This window comes from Desmodus rotundus, chromosome 6 (genome assembly GCF_022682495.2).
Source record: "Desmodus rotundus isolate HL8 chromosome 6, HLdesRot8A.1, whole genome shotgun sequence".
NCBI classification, from domain to species: domain Eukaryota; kingdom Metazoa; phylum Chordata; class Mammalia; order Chiroptera; family Phyllostomidae; genus Desmodus; species Desmodus rotundus.
Genome location: NC_071392.1, coordinates 41,632,122 through 41,652,018, shown reverse-complemented (window position 1 = coordinate 41,652,018; position 19,897 = coordinate 41,632,122). Strand labels below are relative to the sequence as shown.

General features: G+C 40.7%; 1 protein-coding gene across 1 annotated transcript in view; it reads left to right on the top strand.

Moving 5' to 3' along the window:
• Positions 1–9,711: 9,711 nt before the first annotated feature.
• GNAI1 (G protein subunit alpha i1) overlaps positions 9,712–19,897 on the top strand; it is an 81,780-nt gene continuing 71,594 nt past the window's right edge. The window contains exon 1 of the mRNA XM_024559025.4: positions 9,712–10,430. Within this exon, the coding sequence (XP_024414793.1) occupies positions 10,313–10,430 (118 nt within the window). The 5' untranslated portion in view covers positions 9,712–10,312. The remainder of the gene's footprint in view (positions 10,431–19,897) is intronic.

Genomic DNA, 19,897 nt, shown 5'->3' with positions numbered 1-19,897 from the left:
GAGATAAATGAAAACAGATACTCAGACAAACACTTGCACCTGAATGCTCACATCAGCATTATTCACAATAGCCCCAAAGTGGAAACAACACAGATGTCCACCAACTGATGAATGGAAAGAGAAACCTTGGCATACCCATGAAATGAAATAATATTATTCAGCGACTGAAAAAGCACTGATACAGGCTACAATGTGGATGAAATGTGAAAACATAATGCTACATTAAAGAAACCAAACACAAAGGCCATGTATTGGATTATTCCATTTATATGAAATGTCTAGAATGGGCAAGTCCCTACAGACAGAGAGCAGATTAGTAGTTGCCAAAGGCTGGGATGAGTGGAGAATTCGGAATGGCTGCTGAAGTATATGGGGTTTCTTTTTTTGGAGTGAAAAAATGTCTTGGAATTAGTGGTAATGATTGTACAATCTTACGAATATATTAAAAGCCATTGAATTATACACTTTAAAATAATAAATTTTAAACATGAATTATATTCCAATTTATGAAAACATAACCACATTACATTTATACTTGTGTATAAATTCAGGATGATCAAATCACTATCAAAATGAACATTAACCATATTGCAATCATAGTGCTTCCATTACTACATTTTCCTTTTCAGTGTTTTCCTGTGTTATCCAAAATGTCCTCAGTTAGGCACTTTGTGTTACAAGAGTCTCAACAATCTTTCTTTTTTAGGAGCCTCAATAATCTTATGCAAGCCGACTGTTCAGCTCCTGTTCTTAGAAAAAAGTTTTGTTGTTGGAAAGCAATTGCTACTGGCTCAACTTAGTATAGATCAATTGTCCATCTCTGCTTTGAGAAATGTTAGAGGAGAAGGGCAAAGCTTTGGTAATTATTTTACATTTTACTTTATAGGACCAAGAAATGCTTGGAAAGTGCCCTGCCAATTGAAGCGCTCCTTCTCATCCAGGAGTTCCCAAAGACCTGTTTGGAAGAGGGACAGGAGCACCTTGTGAATGGAGGCCCCACTGTGTCAGTAGCTGTGCATCCTGACATCCGAAGTAGAGCTTTATAAAGGGACGAGGGTGAACTTGTGGCTGAAGCGTCAGGGTTAAATTAAGCAGCACCTCTCAGTGAACACATATTAAAAATTTGCGGGCCAATGTGCTCAGGCTTACTGATGAAAACAGTGTGCCCTAGGTGGGCCTTGCATTTACCCAACCTGGGGCATCGAATGCTAGGAACTCTGCAGAGGTCCTGCCAGCATTTGCCTACCCCATGAAGATTAGAAGCAGGGTATGCAAGGAGCACATGGACTCCAGGAGCCTGCCTTAAAGAGGAAATCAATGTACTGGAACCCATCCCTGTTCACGTTTCTGGACTACTGAATTAGTATGGGGAGAGTACCAATAAGCTTGGAATAAGGGGTAGGGATAAGCCAGGCACAAGGAAAGGTGACAAAAGATTTTCTGTCATGCATATATTTTTACCCCAGTCACTTTTCTCACAGGAGATTTAGGATGTGATCTTCAGCATTTGACTGACTGACTCTCCATATTGCATGCTGCTGTGGTTGGGTATATTGAAAATCCAAATAATTTCATACCTTAAAGGCCCTCATATGTTATTTTTCCCCCATTTGGTGACGTTGAACTCGTACAAAGGGTTCTTAAGAACTTAATACAAAACATATGTTGCCCCTTTTAGCCCCTAATCCATATAGCTTAATAAAGTCCCGATAGTCAAATACTCGCTAAACTCATTACTACCGTTATTTAGAAGAATATTGTCAATAACTGTAATTAACAGAGGAAAGCACTCAGCGCTTTCCTGAATCCCTTTGGCCTGGCTCCTACCCCCAGTTCTGGATCAATCAATCCTGCTGTTGCAGTTCCTGCTGAGCTGAGCAAGTGACACAAATGTCAGTTTCTCAGCTTAAACAGAGAGCTACAGTGAGAGACTAACAGCTGAGCCAGGAGGAAGCTCAGACTGAGGGGGGAGGTGGCAATGTAGCTATCTTTTAATCCAATGTACTAAAACAACACATAGACTTTAATTCAGCCAGGTAGCTCTTTTCTTGAGAAGCTAGCCTACACTTCAGGCTTGGGCCAAGGTTTGCTTGATCCTTTATTAGAACAGCATTCTTCAGCCTGTTCTCAAAATGAAAAATAGGAAGCTTGAGAATCATAAAAAGACAAGGCAGATAGAAGTCACAAAAGTGTATTATGAGTACACGATATGCCAGGAACTGTGTTATGAATAATGTTATTTAATTATCACAGCATTTCTGATTGATCCAGTTTTCAAGGAGAAATGGAGGCTTACAAATTCCAGTTCTGACCACGGTAGCACGGTGCACGGCTCTATGGGAGCTGGCTCCTGCCAGCCTTGCAGCCCTCGGCTCTCTTATGTCCTACCTCTCTCATCTTCACTCTTAGGCTTCAGTTGAAATGAACTTTGGGTTCCCTGATTAGGCCAACCTCAGTTCTACCCTAGGGACTTTGCTCTTGCACTTTGCCAGTGAGAGAGATAGGAATCCTCTTCCCCCAAATCTGGCTTCTTCTTATCTTCCAGTTCTCAGCTCAAAAGCTTCTTCTCCACAGAATGATCTTCTTCAACACTCAGTGAAAGTCCCTACTTCTTCCTTCAGAGAAACTACCTGTTGGGGTGAGGTATAACACTCAGACTGGGGCTATGAAGAATAGTTGGCTAATTGCCTCCAACTGTCCCACCTTTAGATCCACTGAGTGTTCATACATAGTCCTGAGGCCTTACTCTTCCAAGGCTGCTCAGTCTATGGCTGAGCCAGGGGTGGTAGTGGTGGTGGTGGGGCTTTAGACCAAGGCCACTTCTGCCCAAGGCAGGAGTCCTCTAATGGGCAAATTTCTAATGGGCAGGTGCCTATCTGCCTGCAAGATTTTCTTGGAGTTGCATCATAGTCTGAGGCTCTTTGAACCCAATCTTTCCTCTTTCTTTCTCTCCTCCCCCAGGTGTCAGAGTTGCATCCAGTTTAAAGGTTTTCCCCATCTCCTCCTGCTCCCCTCTCTCCTTTATCATTCACAAGCACTTCTACCAATAAGTCTCTTGCACGTCTAATTGTTTTGGTACCTATTGGCTTTTCAGAAGCCCTGACCTAGTGCACTGTCTTGTAATAGAGTGTGTTCCATTATCTTTATGACACTTACAACTATTTTTAAATATCCTATTTAATTTGTCCACTTACCTATTTATTCAACATCTCTCTCCTGCCACTGCCCCCATCCCTAACCCAATGCAGTAGATCTTATTCGTGGTTGGCTCATGACAGGCCTTCAGTTACAGGAAACTAGATTTATACTCTAAATCCAGCTCCTCCCCTTTGTTCATTGATTATGGGTATTTATTGTTGTAGTGATCGGAGATAAAGCAGTAAATAAAAGAGACGGAGCCTCTGCTATTTTGAATTTATATTCAAGTGAGGGAAGACAGGAAATAAACAACCACAAAAATATGTATTATGTGTCAAGAGTTATAAAGAAATGGTAGTGCATAGTAAGGGAATGAACAGTGACAAGCAGGGGTGTAGGGAATAATATCTCTCTTATCAGGTGGTATTTAAACAGAGATTTGAATGAAATAAGGGGGTGAAACAAGCAGATATCTGGCAGAGGGGTGTCCCGGGCAGGGATAACATAAGTGCAGAGGCCCAATGATGGAGTGAGTTTGGCAGGTCAGTGAGGCTGAACAACAGAGAGTGAGAGTGATAGGAAACAATAAAAAAGATGAAGGATGTGGACTTGATAAATCAGTTAAGTCCTGGTACGTCATCATAAGAACTTTAGATGGGAATTTCCTCTGGGTAAAACAGAAAATGAATGGACAGTTCTGAGTAGAGGAGTGATAATATATCTGATTGACATTTTAAAATGATGACTCTGGTGGCTAGGTAGAAAATAGAAGGGGTTAATGATGGAAGCAGAGGAACTAGAAAGCAAGCTATTGTGATCTAGTGTATGTCAGTAGATGGTGATATTCGTCCAAATTTTGGATATATTTGAAGGTAGTGTTAACAGGATTTCTTGGCAAATTGGATATGTAGGGTTTGAGGCAAGGGGTGGAATCAAAGATGACTCCAGGTTTTTGGCCCGAGCAAATGGAAGGATAGAGTTGCTAGTTACTGTGTTTCCCTCCAGTCAAATTCGTTGTACACGTTCAGACACATATAGGCCAAGAGCTGATTTAACCAAATTTGAGATTTTTTTTTCCTGTAGAATACAATCATGGGAGTGTTTTGAGGGTATAAGCAAAGGAATGATTATCTTGGTGGAAGAGAGAACATGAGTTGCAGAAGATGAGAAATTAGCAAATGACAGGGAAAAGACATATGGTCAGTGCATGGAAGGCCTCTGTGGGATTGAAGAATTAATGCTGATGAGGTATCAGAGAGCAGGAGATGGGAAAATCAGAGGTAGAGGTCAGAAAGTGGGGCAGCCCTGCTCTTTTCTTTGTCTCCTAATGATTTCCTCTTCTACCCCTGCATAGTGCTTGAGAAGAAGAGCCACAGCAAAAATGAAACAATAAAACAGTCCCACACTCATCTCTCCATCCACCAGCTCATACAGCTACCATTCTTCATGGGCACAATTCTTGAAAGTTTCCTCATTAAGCTCTGCATTCTGAGCATTTATGTGGCATGATTTCCATTCACAAGAATATGTCAAAGTGCTCTGGTGTATTTGCCAACCATTTCTCATTGAAATGATAGGCTCACAGGAATTCAGAATTATTGGTATGTTGCAGGTGATCTACTGCAACACACTCACTTTTATAGATAGAGATATTGCAATATAGAGACATTAAGGGACTTTCAATGACAAATATGCAGATGAAAGCAGAGTTTTGAATTGCTATAAGGTTATCTGATTGCCAGAATTTATTTACAGAAAATCGTGTATTTATTCTTATGTGTTTAAACTTGTCACCTTTAAAGTACTCTCTGTTTGATGCAATACACCTATAGAGACATTTTTTCCACTGTTCAAAACCATTTTTGAACTTGTCGATTTTGATGCCTTTTAGTGCTTCTGCCATTTTTTGTTTCACCTGTTCCACACTGGCAAAATGTTTCCCTTTAAGGACTTTTTTCATCCACGGAAACAAAAAAAGAGTTGTTTTAGGTGAGATCTAGTGAATGGTGGGTGGGGCATGGGGGTCATGCTGTTTTTGGTCAAAAACTGCTGAACACTCAGCATGTTGTGGGCAGGTGCACTTGCAAATCACCCATCATGAAATGGGCAAATATGTTGTAACAGCCTTCAAAAAAAAAAATCACTGAAGTGGAACACAGCCTCTCACAACAACGCCAGCTGGTATATACTGATACAGATGAATTCCTAGAACACTCACCTAGCAGGGGAAGCCTGTACTACAAGGTTCCCACCCTCGAGAAGATAATTCTGGTTTTTTTTTTTGTCCCCCTCATACACTATTGCCAATGCTTTTTTATTGTACTTATACCAGGGGATATTTTTGATGCACTTTAAATCATATATTACCCTTTTTTTCTTTAAACTTCTCTGTCCTTTACTCACATATTACTATATTCTTCATTGTCCTCCAGCCTCATCAACAATAACTTCAAGAATTACCTGCTTCGGCAGGAAATTAAGCCTCTTAAAAATGTTCTCCAAATACTTCTGAGAGTCCACCAATGTGGCATCAAATTCACATGTGCTCACAAACCAGTCTGTTTGTTGAAGTCACTGCCTAACATCCTTCATGTTTTTCTTCTTCTTTTCCAGTTGCCTTTAGTCATGGTCACTGTCTGTGAAGCTACTTGAGGGACACTGAATATTATCAAGAGTTTGATGCCCATCAGGAAGATGCACGTGTCCACATCCCAAATTCTGCTTCTAGATGCTTTCGGTCCATCAGTGCTCTGGTGCCTGAGTGGTGGTATTTTTCATGCAGAGATGATGGCCTCTACATTATCCCCGTCCCACTCAAAGAGTGTTGCTTGCCTTATAAAGTCTCTCAGTAATAATTCAATGGATTTTTGTTTTTCAAACTTTTCCCAGAATCTCACAAAATGGTTTGGGTTGGGGTCCTTAGATCTATAACTACAGAATGGTACAGATGCTATGCTAGGCCTCTATTCTCCTATTCTTAGCCTCTCCCTAAACCACACCCTCTCCTTCTTTAGAAAGCAAAAACCTCAGTGTAGACAATGGGGAGGTGTCCACATTGCCTGCTACATTTGCTCCCAACTGAGCCAGCCAAAAATACACACTACCCTTAAGATATCAGTCTCTGTGTGTGTGTGTACATGACAGGTTGTTCTGATTCTATCTTCTTCTATAGTTCCTCCTTATCACCACACTAACCATCCTCACGCTCAGCTAACACAGCTCAGATACACTCTCCTTTCCCACATGTGCTTATGTGTCTGATGGAAGGATGAATAGGGATACGTTTGAAGCCAGAAGGAATTTCTGAATTTCAATTCTGACACTATCCCATTGACTTCTGAATAATATAGAATCTCAAGGTTGGGAGGAATTCTAAAAGTTCATCTGTCTCTAGATTTTTTCCCACTATGCAGTCATCCAGTCCAGATTTTTGTATCTTAGCCAAGAATAAATGCATCTTTGAGACTTCTTATTTCCTTTGGGAGGATTTGTACACCATTTTTCCTCACAGCAAGGTAAAATTTGTTTGCTGTAGATTTCTTCCAATTCTTCTAAATCTACCACCTTGAATCCAGACAGAAAATTTCTCTTCCCTCTGATTTGTGATATCTCTTCAGTCATTTGGAAATAGCTATCATGTCACTTTCTATCTTCTTATTCCTATATTGAATGTCCCCAGTTTGTTGATATTCCTTATGACACAGTTTGGAGTTCCTTTATGGCCTGGATGCTCTGAGCTGAATGTGTTCCAATTTGTCTTTTAACACATGTCCCTAACTCTCTAACAATATGATTCTCAGTATTACTCAGCAATAGAAATATGAAGTATTAATATATGCTACAACATGGATGAACCTTGAAAACATTATGCTAAGTGAAAGAAGTCAGTCACAAAAGACCACATTCTATATGTTTCCTTTCATATTAAATGTCCAGAATGGGCAAATCTACCCAGACACAAAGTAGATTAGTGGCTGCCTAGGACTCAGGGGTGAGGAAGTGGAAAGATTGGAGAATAATGGCTATGAGGTATGGGTTTCTTTTGGGGTGATGAAAATGTTCTAGAATTGATTGTCATGATGGTTGAGCAACTCTGTAAATATACTAAATGTCATTGAATTGTACACTTTAAGTGAATAAATTCTATGGTATGTGAATTATATCTCAATATAGTTGTTTAAAAAATACAACGTCCAGAAGTGAATGATCGGTAAACAGTAATCTGAAGCAGATTGTTTTAACCTCTGGATTTCAATTTCACTATTTATAAATTAGATGAGTGCTCTGCCATCTTGATAGGGCTGTTGAATCACATTTTATGACATCATAATTATGTAAATTATTAATTTGAGTGATTCTTATCACCTCATATCTGAGTTGCTAACACAATCCACTTGCTGGTAACTCATTTGTTTTGTTGGGTAAGGTTTTTTTTTTTAAATACCTATTACTCTACTCAAGAGAAGGCAAGGATCATTTAGTATCCATTGTATAAAGTCCCAACTTCATCCTACAGTTTCTATCATTCTTTACAGACAAACTACATTTCAATTACCAAACAATTGCTTTCTTCAACATGTACTTTGTATACTAACCCTTCTAGCTGGTTTTTTTCTCTCAGACACAATATACCCTGTTATGGACTGAATGTTTGTGTCCCCTAACAAATTCATATGTCGAAGCCCTAACCCTAATATGACAATATTTTGAGGTGGTGACTTTGGGAGGTAAGTAGGTTCAGATGAAGTCATGACGGTCAGTCCCCCATCATGGGATTAGTGTCCTTAGAATTAAAGGATGAGAGACTAGAAAGAGCTCATTCTCTCCACGTGTGAAGGCACAGCAAGAGGGTGGCCATCTGCAAGCCAGGTGGAGAGTCCTCACCTGGGAACTGAATGGGCTAGAACTTTGGCCTAGGACTCCCCAGCCTCCAGAACTGTGAGAAATAAACTCCTGTCACTTAAGCCAGCCGATCTATGGTATTTTGTTATGGCAGTGTGAGCTGACCAATACATGCCCCTTGAAACTCCCCACCAAACCCCAGTCATGACTTTCGTCAAAAGTTTTTGTTGAAACTTTCTTCTGTTGGAATTTCCCACCATACTGATCACTCCATTACTCTGCATCCTCTCAGATGTTTAGCTTCATATAGCTAAGTTTAGCTTTATAGATAATTTTTCTTTCTTATTTATCCGTGTATTATACTTCCACTCCTCACCTACTTGACAAGCTTTTCAAATGAAAGAAGGGTGGTGTGTTATACCTCCTTCCCTCCAAAACTCATCTTTTGTAGACATTTCCACCAGTACTCAGTCATGATCATTTGCTTCCTCGTTTCCTGCCATTGTTGGTCCCACACTCTATATAGCCTGAAGTCATAGGAAAAACTCACAAAAACAGATAATTCAAAATGGTTAATACACAAACACTATGTTGAAAGTTCACTCTATCAATTTTAATTCAGAGCTTCTGATGAGCACCAACATTTACAATCCCAAGAAATACAAAGATAGTAAGAAGGTGATTGAGCACAATTTAAAGCTGCTTCTTTCTGTTGTTACACTACAACAGGGCACAGGTGTGGTTTAAGTGGCCCACTGCCTGTAGCATCAACTCAGTCTTCACAGAAAAAACCTCAAACCCAGTTCTCCCAGTTTTTAGAACATAAGACGTCCAGATGTAAACCAAAGAGCAATTTTGTAATTTTTAAAACATCAAATAAAATGTTTTTTTTTACTACCAGCCCCACCTTCTACAATCATTTCCTGCAATGACTGTAAGGGAAAGATGTAGTGCAACGGGCAGGCAGAGACCAGACCTTGCTCCCAGGCTCATCCACTCGCCGTTGGGTGAAATGCCTCTGCAGCCCCCGAGCTCCCCTCCCCCGGATTAGTTAGGGCTGGAAGGATGGAGGACAGTGTGGTAAACTCCATCTGATTTTATGGGCTCGGAAGCTAAGGCCAGCAAAAAGGAATGGCATGCTCAGTGGCTTATGATTTACCAACATGGTCATAAAAATTGTATCAAAACTTGACTCGGAAGCTTACATGCTGCCCCAGAGGAGGACGGTTATGGTGTGGAGTACATTTTTTTTTGTGGGTGTTTTATTCCTCGTGTTATTTTAAAATACACTCTTTGATTCTTTGTCTCACATTTTATTAGGTTATGAGAAAATCCCTCAAAATGTTATCTAATTATGAAAAGAAATGTGAGGATGGAAGGAGGGTAGAGTACAAGGAAGGAGAGAAAAACAGAAGGAAGGAAAGAAAAACGGAAGGAAGCGAAGGAGGAGGAAAGGTAGGTATTTGACCTCCTACCCCCTCTCCAGACTTTTCTGATTCCCACTGTCCCTATCTTTGCTTTCCACACGGCTCCATTCCCTTCGCAGCTCCATTTCCCACAGCCCTAAAGGCCAGCGGACAGGGCTTCTACGTCGCGAAAACCTTTGTGTGGCTGCCGCAGCCGGACATGCTCAAACGCCCCGGACCGGCTCTTTTCGGCGCCCAACTTTGGCAACTGTCCCACCCGCACCCCGAAGGGGCAGGCAGGTCCACACAGATCCCTCGGGGGTGAGTGCAAGGGAGGAAATTGTCCTACTCTCGCGGAGGAAGCCAGGAAAGGGAGCTCTCTGGACAGTCCGGCACTCCGCGGGCGCTGCCGAGGGGCGCGCAGGGGTGGCGAGCCCGCCGGGGAGCGCCGGGTCCCCGCTGGGCCGCGCGGCTCCGAGGGCCGCGGCAGCGCGGGCGGGCGCGCCCGGCCGAGGGGAGATGTCCGAGAGCACGAGCGCGGGCGCGCGCTCTGGGAGTGGTCCCGCGGCGGAGGGAGGGGCAGGCAGGGGCGGGGCCGCGGCGGCGCGCGGACGCCGAGCTCCGCCGGAATTCCTCAGGCTGCTGTGCGGCCACGGCTGGGAGGGCGGCAGCGGCTGTGCGCAGAGCCTCGAGACCTAGGACTTCTGGGAGCTAAGGAGCCCCGGGAGCGGAGCCCGGCCGTGGGGGAGAAACGCGCGGTGCCGCTGGCTCTTTCGCTTTCCTCGCTCCATTTAGGAAGTGGGTGGGGGCGGTGTGGCCGGCGTCGCGAGGTGTTCGAACACCCGCGTCCGGGGAGAAAATTCACCTGTTTCGAGACAGCGCGTAGGACTTGGAGGGAGCGGCGGCGAGCTCTCGCTCCTGGCACAATGGGCTGTACGCTGAGCGCCGAGGACAAGGCGGCGGTGGAGCGGAGTAAGATGATAGACCGGAACCTCCGCGAGGATGGCGAGAAGGCGGCGCGGGAGGTCAAGCTGCTGCTGCTCGGTGAGGGGCCGGGCTGGACGCGGGGGCGGGCGGGGGCGCCCCGGGAGCCCGGGGTCGGGCCGCTGTGCTGGGCGCAGGGGTCGCGTCGGGCCCCTCGGCGTTGGAAACCCGAAGGGGACTTGCAAAGCGGCGGAGGGCGCGCCTGGTATCGCCCCGGAGGGTTTGGGAGCGAGAGCTCGTCTTTTGCGACGCGGGGACGAGGCGGGTGGCCCTCACCCTGGTCCTCTCCCTCCCTCCTTCCCTCCTTTCTGGTCCTGTCCCTCCCTCCTCCTGGCGGGTGCGAACTCGCCCGCGCTGGGGCGGGAGCTTCACTCGCGTGCTTAGGTGTGGACCCCGCGGGGAGCCGACGAGCGGATCACGAGTAGCCCCTTTTCTTTGAAGTTAGCTCAGCTTTATAAAGATGAAAGGCAATTCGTGACCAGAAAAAGCCCCGCCCTCCACCCCGAAACCCTTCCTACAAGGTGTCTGTGTCGCGTTTGTGGTTTTCCCCTTCTAAGAGTGTCACGGTTTGTTAAATTCGTGCACCATTTTGGGGGCCTCCGTGGGATTGAAATGTGTCTTTCCTGGAAACTTCCTTTGGCGACTCAGTAAAAGTTTTAAAGGAGCTGATTATATTTACCTGATTATATTTTCTTAAGTGAGTTTCTGCGCTGGGTGCTTGACTTTTATTACTGTGGGGACATGGACACCTCCAAAGTTGGGTGTTACATTTGCTCCAGTAGGATACGTGATTGGGGAAAACCCAGTGTGAAGGTACGAAAGGGTCTCGCTGGGCAACTGGATTCTCTCTCCTTTGCCGGGGTTTCTGATGAATGAGAATTGCCAGGTACAACGGCGGCGGTTCTTACTTCTTAGTATTGTTCTCTTGCTGAAACGCTGTGTGGAGGTCTTTTCCGGTTGTTTCCAAGGAGAATAAAAAGAGTAAACTAGGGTTTTGCCTGAGGGATACGTCGGGAAAATATGCACAGCATAGGATTTGTGGATATCTGAGTTAGGGTTTTCTTTTGTTTGCCTGTTCCCCCCTCAACCCCCCCACACCCCGTAGGTATTTAGGAGGATGAAAGATTTCCCAGAATCATTTGCACTCCCAGAGATTGCTTTTATTTTTATAAGTTATAATAAAAAAGAAATAGTGCACAAACCTGTTTTCAGAAAGCTTTATTTCATTGGTTTGATGACTGCAGGAAAAATGGTGTGTTTTTTTTTTTTTTTTTCCCCTCCATTACTTCTAAGTCCTGGAAGCAGCAAACTTGGCATGACTAAAAGTAATAACGATCTGAGTCATTTAGCAAGCAAGCTGTGAAATAACTTTGCATTTTAAAGACCTGGGTGTCTATCTGTACCCTCGCCCCCAACATAAATCCTTCTCAGTTAATGCTGTTTGCAAAAGTTTTTACATTAATGAGAAATACTATACTTTGCCAAGGTCAGTGTATTTTAGTGGATTGGGCATAGAAAAGAACACCTTGATAAGGAACCATTTAGGTGTTCCTTTTATGAATTGAATGTGCCTGAGTCAAAAATGAAACAAAAGAATTAAAAAGTTCTTTTCCTGCATTTCTGCACTCCTGCTCTGATAATATTGTTTCAGTGTATTGTAGAGTGACTCCCAGTTGAGCCAGCCATCCACCATGTTTAAAGCAGTTGAAAAATGAGTCCTCTGGTGTGGTTTATGCTTTAATTAGATGTCTGTTAAAGACAGATGACTAGGATAAAGGTCCAAGGAGTTAGTTTTTGCTTGCATTCAGAAGGGATCAGTGTTTCTTAACCTTAGCACTATGGGCATTTCATGCAGGATAATTCTTTGTTTTGCAGGCTGTCTTGTGCTTTGTAGTTTGTTTAGCAGCATCTTTGGGCTCCACCCCATTAGATGCCAACATCAGCCCACTCAACAGTGGGACCCTGGACAGTGTCTCCAACCTGTGACCTGTGACTCTCGACAGTGTCTCCAGCTGTCCCCAAAATGTATCCTGTGGGCAAAAAATAACCATCGGCAGAGAACCACTGTTCTAGATTAACAATTAAACTGTAGTTGAATGTGTAATGTAAAACAAAAAGTTGCATTTCTACAGCCATCTATAGTGAGAATTATGAGAAAGGTGTAGCAGAGTCATAATTTTTAAAAGAAATTATGGAATTTTCGTTTCTCCATATCAATAATGTTAGAAAGATTTCCAAATGATTTTTTAAAGTCTTCAGTAACTGAAGTCCATCAGCTGGCTTTTCTAGCTTTAATCTTTTGCTTTTCCCTACATCTCTTCTCTCTGTAGAAATCATCTTGTTGGCCCAGCATTCCCCCCTCCCTTCCTTCCTTCCTTCCTTCCTTCCTTCCTTCCTTATCTTACTCCCACTCTCTTCTACCTTTTTTGCCCAGAATTCCAGTACCCTGGTTCCTATAAACAGAATGATGGCTTGCTTATTTTATAAATCTTAATTCTTGGAATGTTTGAAAACATTGTTTCCCCCTAATTTGACTTTAGCAGTGAAGTGTTGACCTTTGGTTCTTATATGGATGTTTAAAGTGTATAAGCAGCTCAGTGAAATCATTCCCTATAAAGCACAGCAACTGAATCAACTAGAAATATAAAATGGTTTCTAGGTAACCTATAACCAATGTCAGTTCCATTTACATTATGTCTTATTCCTCTTGAGTTATTTTGTTTTTCTCATCAAATGATTTAAAAAAAAAATTAAGGCAGAAAGCCTCCAAAGTACATTTAAAACAGTGTATTAAATAGTTTGTTATATTGAATATTTTCTTAAGACATGTATCATGTTTTTAGATATCTGGGTTGAGAGATTCAGGTATGAGATGCACAATATTAGTAAGAAGATTTTGGTAGTATTTATTATAATTTTAAAAAATCAGAGATATTTCACTATTCTTATTAGGAGCAATGAATTAGGCCTTACAAAAGAGAAGACCTAGTCTAATCGTTGACCTCAAGGAATTAGGTCAGGGTTTGGCTCTTTCAAATCTTCAGGTTTAGTTTTCAGACTTTAGTATTTAGAACAACACTCCTAAATAGATAAACTTAGTTTAATAAGGACAGTTTTATTTACATTACACATGGCTAATTTTCTCAGGGAAAACTTTTTAAGTATCTTTGAGGATGTTAACCATTTATCATGCTTCTAAGGGCAGCGTCATTAGGCCTAGACTGTTATTTCAGTGAGGCTATATTGTACATATGGGTACTTATTAAATGATTTTTAAAGATATAAGGGATTAGATTATATGAGTGAAATTTTCATGCATTAATTTTTCATAAGTCAATTCACTCTAAAGCTTCGAGTGTTTGTTCTGTTTCACAGGACCACTCACACAACTGCCCCCCCCACCCCCGCAACAAACAAAAACATCCCAAATGAAAATTCATACCATATCTCCTTCTTTAGCTCGGTTTAAATATTATAGGTGGAGTGAAAACATGAGGGATTAGATTTCTTCTGCTTGGTGAACAATTTTCCATTGCTACAATCAACCAGCTGTTTGAGAAGCTATATCATTAATCCTTTTTGCTCCCTTTAAACTTGCCCTATGACTTCCTTAGTTGAGAAATTCTGGTATTGCAGAACTTTTGGATTTTGCATTACTTTTGCTATTTCTTTAGAATTGGCTCAGAGCTTGGATGTCAGAAAGCTTGTTTCCTTGAATAAATGGACCTGGTATTTCAACATGGGTTATGTGCTTCTTGCTCACTTTACCTGCTTTATGTTAGCAAATAGCAATTACTTTAACAGAAGCTACAAGTGGTTTTAAAGTGTTTTAAAAGGATTGATTTTTCTGTAGGCTTTCCTGCTTCTGGTCTTTTCTTATAGCTCTTCTTCCTACCATAGTTACCATATGAATTCTTTGCTCAGAAATCTTTGTTGACTTCTGTAGAATAAAAACTCTTCTATACCTGGCTTCCCTCTGCCCTTGTACTTTTTTCCTCAGGGCACTCTCCCCCTCCAAGCAGGAATGGTTGGCCTATGATAAAGCATATTTTTACTCTGGTTTCTAGTGTTGGTTAGCCTTATGCCCTGCCTGTTTCCTCCGCTAATAATGTGAGCACTTTAGGGGCAGAATCTTAGTAATAAGTCACCCTGTGTTCCTCACAACCCATTTACTTTGGCATATGCATAATTATTTCTTAATTGTTTTAAGTTCATATCTTATGTGGGGTTAGGATTTACCTAGAATATAAACTTTATACTCTTTCATTTTCAGTTGCCATGGGAATAAAAAACTACCCAGACAAACAATGTAAACAAAAAAGGAGTAGTAATGATTTGTGTTGAACAAAATAAGCACATGGTTTCTAAAAGCAAATTGTTTGGTTTAAGAATTTTTATCCATATTTATAAGATCTTTAACAGTCATTACATTATTTCATAAATTAGATAAATTTAAAAAATGACAATAGTTTTTTTTTGGAGGAGGGTTTCCTTTGTTGCAGTTGGAGTGGTATTCCTTAAAAACATTTTTTTTGTTATGATAAATCTCATTTTCTAGTTTTTATTTTTTGATTTCTTTTAAACATAAAGAAAGAGCATGTGTCTTGTTGAATTTATCAGTGATAGCAAATATAATGCCTATGTCATAGATTTTAATGAAAGATATTAGGAAATATGATGCTTATTTTATAGTACTTAGTGGGAGGTTTTATTTAAACCTGCAAAAGATTGCTGTAATTTTTTAAAGAAAGATTGAATATCCAATCACAATCTTAATTTTTAATTTGTAATACATCTCTCTGCTTTGGAAAAGTCAAGAGACCACAGATTCACATAGGAGGATCTGAATGTATTTGTCACATTTCTAGGTCACATATTTCTTGATCGCATGTTCAAGACTGCAGTTACCCAATGTGTGACTTCCCAGAATGTGACATTGGTGAAGCTCAGATCCCAGATGGCATTTGAGCCATATGAAGTAAGGCGAATTGTACATGATCTTGTAGTGCTTAGGCTGCTTTCTCTCATAACATGTTAAATACTAACTAAAAACCTTAAGAAAAATAGGGCAAAAATAATTTTAAAAAATGAATAGTCATTACCATAAACTTAGTGGCTTAAAACAATGTCAAATTTATTAATTTTATATTTCTGGAGGCCAGAAGTTCAAAATGGGTTTCACAGAGTTAAAATCAGGATGCCAGCAGGGTTTATTTTCTTCTGGAGAAGAATCCATCCCTTTGCCTTTTCCAACCTCTTAACTAGAGGCTACCAGCTTTCCTTGGCTCATGGGACCTTTCTCTATCTTCAAAGCCAACAATGGGTGATGGAGTCTTTCTCATGTAGCATCACTCTTCTGCGATCCTCATTCACTTACAAGGAACCTGTGATTACATTGGGCCCACCCAAATAATCCAGGATAGCAGTCTCATATGAAGATTCTTATCTCTAATCACATCTGCAAAGTCCTTTTTGCCATGTAGGGCAACAAGTTTCAGAGATTGATACCTGGCATTTTGGGGGGCTGTTATTCTGCCTACCACAGTCTGCCCTCCTCGTTCCCAAAAATTCATGTCTGTCCTGCATGTAAAATGCATTTACTCTGTCTCAACATCGCCATAAATCTCAACTCATTACAGCGTGATGTTAATGTTTAAAATCTCATCCAAATCTCTTGTTCTTACATAGGTATGGGTGAGATTCTGGGTATAATCCACAATGGGACACATTTCCTTTTTATCTATGACCCTATGAAACTAGAAAACATACTGTCTGCTTCCGGTACATAATGGTGTGACAGGTAGAGGACATTGGTGTAGACATTCTTGTTCAAAAGGAGAAAGTGGAAAGAGAAAAGGAGTCATCAGTCCCATGCAAACTACATTAGGTTTCAAGGCCTAGGAATAATCCTCAGTGACTCTGTGCTTTACTTTCTGCGCACTGGACTCCACCCTGGGAGTCATTCTGTCTTTTCAATGAGAGGTAGCACTTGTTTGCAGCTGAGTCATTTTATAGCCTGTTTCTTGCCTGTAGGATTATGGTGAGCTTGACAGCATTTTTTCATTTTGTTCTCTCTTAATTAATCTTTTTTTCTCTCCCATTTTACTATAACCTGGAAGAAAAAAAAAACAGGTTGCACCCTCTACAATCTGCCTGGAAATCTTCTTGTTTAAATACAAGTTTATAGCTTAGAAGTTCTGCTCCACGTAACTGCAAGACAAAATTCACTTAAGATTGCTTCCTCTGTATATAATTGTCATTTTTCCTCTAGTTTCTAACATGTTCCTCTTTTCCATCCAAATCCTTACCAGTAGCACATTTCAAGTTTATATACCTATCCACAGTCTGTCTGTTCATGACAATTCATTTGTTTTCTAAGATCAAATATGTTTTCTCTACCATGTTCCTCACTTCCTTCTGAGCTCTCACCAGGACAGATGTTAACATCTGTATTGCAGAGAGTACGTCAAGGCACTCCAGGCTTTTTCTGTCACGCTCCTCAGCATTCTTTCAGCCTCTGCCCATTGCCTAACTCCAAAGCCATTGTCACACTTTTTATGTTTGCTGCAGCAGTACTGCACTTCCAGATATCTTTGTTGATATCTCATGTATAACTTCAGAGAATGGATAATGACTGTAATTTTATATTCTTCAGTCTCTGTAATTTGCGTGACTGTCATAGTAAGAGCAAAATTACCAATTTCTGGTGCTTCGTATTGAACCCATGATGTTTCACTTGAAACACAGTGTGAAAGAATGAGACTTTTCTTTGTTTGCTTCCTCTTCAATGAAGTTTTTCCTGACCATCCAGTCTGAATTAATCTTCCCTTACTCTCCCTTCGTAATTACACCGTTTTGAAATCATCTTGTGCATTTACATTTTTATTGTCTCCTGCATCTATGGGGTTGGCTCCTTAACAGCATAAATCTGTCCAACTTGTTCATCACCTAATGCAATGGTACTTGGTAGTCCTTTCATAAATGACTGGATATTAATTTTGACTGGTAGTTCTCTAAAGGGAAAACTCTTGCGCCTTGGGTAATTTTAGTGGATTTTGGTCCAGTATATCCCCATTTAGCTCTTTTATATCTCATTGGTTAGAGTGATTAAAGCCTACAACACTATTCCTAATGCAGTTCTAATAAATGAAATTAATTTGGGGGACCAGATTCTTATTGCATGATCAGAAAAATATTGTGATTCTTGGCAAAGTAAATAGTAGAGTGAAAATGTGATTTTTATATTTGAATATTCTGGACACTTTGCTTTCAACAGGATTGTTGCATTGCTACTTCACATGTTATTTGACTGCTTTCTTAAATGCATACAATGAGGCATTAAATATATTCTCACAGTCATATTTGTCACATGGGATAATGTGAGTAACTTTGGCTTTTGGGAGCCAGCAGGGTGCTCCCACAGTCTGTTCTATATGTCTTGCTTATGTGTGTGTTGTAAGAATTACTATTGCTGGCATTTGTAAAGGGTGTTCTGTATTCCTGGTGTCAGGTTGTACCTTAGTTTACCAGATCATTAAGAGAATTTACAATCTACTTAGGGAAATAATATATATACACGAAAATAATTTCTCATAATGGCAAATAGGAAAGAAATGTTATTACAGTACATACTAGGGAGGTGAAATTTAAGATTGAGGTCTTAATTGTTCATCTTGTGGAATGAAGGTGGAGGTTGCAGGCCTCAGAAATTATTGTGATTCTAAATCTGTCATTTCCTTCATATATTTCTGAGCTTTTTGATCCTGATTGGCCATAAGCTCTGCATTGCATGGTAACTTACAGTTTAGGAGTTATACATGCTACCTATACATTTAGCCTTCTTACATTTTCTACAAATAAAGAATTTTATTCCTCCAAGATGTATTTAACTCTGTGAGGAGACCCTCCAAATAGGGAAAGGCAGTTGACCCAGAACACTGGCAGCAAAATGTTTAACTTGAGGCTTTAGGCAAGTTATCCCAGTTCTTTAATCTTCTATATTCTTTTCTATAAATGTCAGCTGATAAATGCGCCTACCTCATAGGGCTGGGGACAGAGTAAGCTAGTGCATCTACTGTACTGAGAAACAGGACATGGCACGTAAGTTCTTACTAAATACAAGCTGTTATTATAAATACTTCAGAGAATCTTCGGGGTCAGCCCTCCCTGTCTCCTCGCAGTTTGATCCATTTACGGTCACAGACGTCCTTTTGTTGGCTCTTCTTAGCAAACAGTGTGTTACATAGCAAAGGCTTAAATAAATAAAAGTCAATCTTAATTACTAGTTTCTGATCCCACCATAGCTTCCTTATGGGACTTGGATTTCTGTTAGCAGTTTCCTCACTGGGATCAGATCAGGTAAAATATCCGTGCTGTGTTACCAATTCAATTGAGAGTGAATTTTAAGTAACTGCAGAACTTTACAGATGATGTAAAAGTGATTCTGTCTCCATTTTATTACCCTTTTTAAATATATACAATAATTTTATGCAAACTCTCCTTTTTTCTTTCTTGAAAATAAAACAAAGCTGTTAGTGTAAATTGTGAATCATTATTTGAGTTAATTCAAATAAATGAGCCATTTCATAGGGAAATTTATGATTACTTTCTTCAAATTTTAAAACTTTTTTGAAATTCCCTGTACTGATGACACAAAGAGATTCCTAATAAAACCCCAAAGGTACCGTGAATTTACTTTTAAGAGAGAAGCAACATCTCTTGAAAAGCGGTGCTAACCTTTACAAACAATAAAGGACTGAATCTGTGATAGTATGTATGACTTTTAGTAACTTTTTTAAAGGAGTCCCTTAAGACTTAGCCTTGAATTGTTTAGACTTCCTTCTGTTTACCTTGCTTTTCTAAGGAACAGGTCAGAATTTTTGTCAGTAATTTACTTATCTAATCTAAGCATTTTTTTTCTCAGTTGGACACATGGGTTTTGACAGTCTTTCATGGTATTTAAGAGTCATGGACCCTGTAAGTAAATCACACTTAAGATCAACATAACAGGAGTTAGAAGAAACTGCCTTCTTATCAGTAGTTCTAAAGTGATCTAATTTCAAGAATTACATTTATTTATATCCAACTTAAAATTGATCCGTTGAGTTTTTACAAACATCAGTGTCATCAGCAACCAGATCAGGAAACGTGAACAAGAGATGTGTTGGGATTGTAGCAGGTCTTAATGCTGGTCAGTAAAGTAGTCCGGACTGGTAGACAAGATGGTGCTCCCCTGATTCAAGGCCAGCACTCTACACTTGCTCCACTCATTCATCCTCTCTTGCCTCTAGGACCTTTCCATCCACCCTCATTTTCTCTACCATCCTGACACTTCTTTAAGAAACTGCTGTGTCTTGGTTCATAAACATTCTCACATCATGCCCAGCATTAAAAATAATAAAATCCAAGCAAAACTGTTTATATCCTCCTTAAATAAGGTCTGTGCTTAGTATGAGAGGTAAGTGAGAGGTGTGGGTGGGTGGGGACGGTCCTTCATCGCTGTTCTGTGCACTCTCGTTGACTTCCAT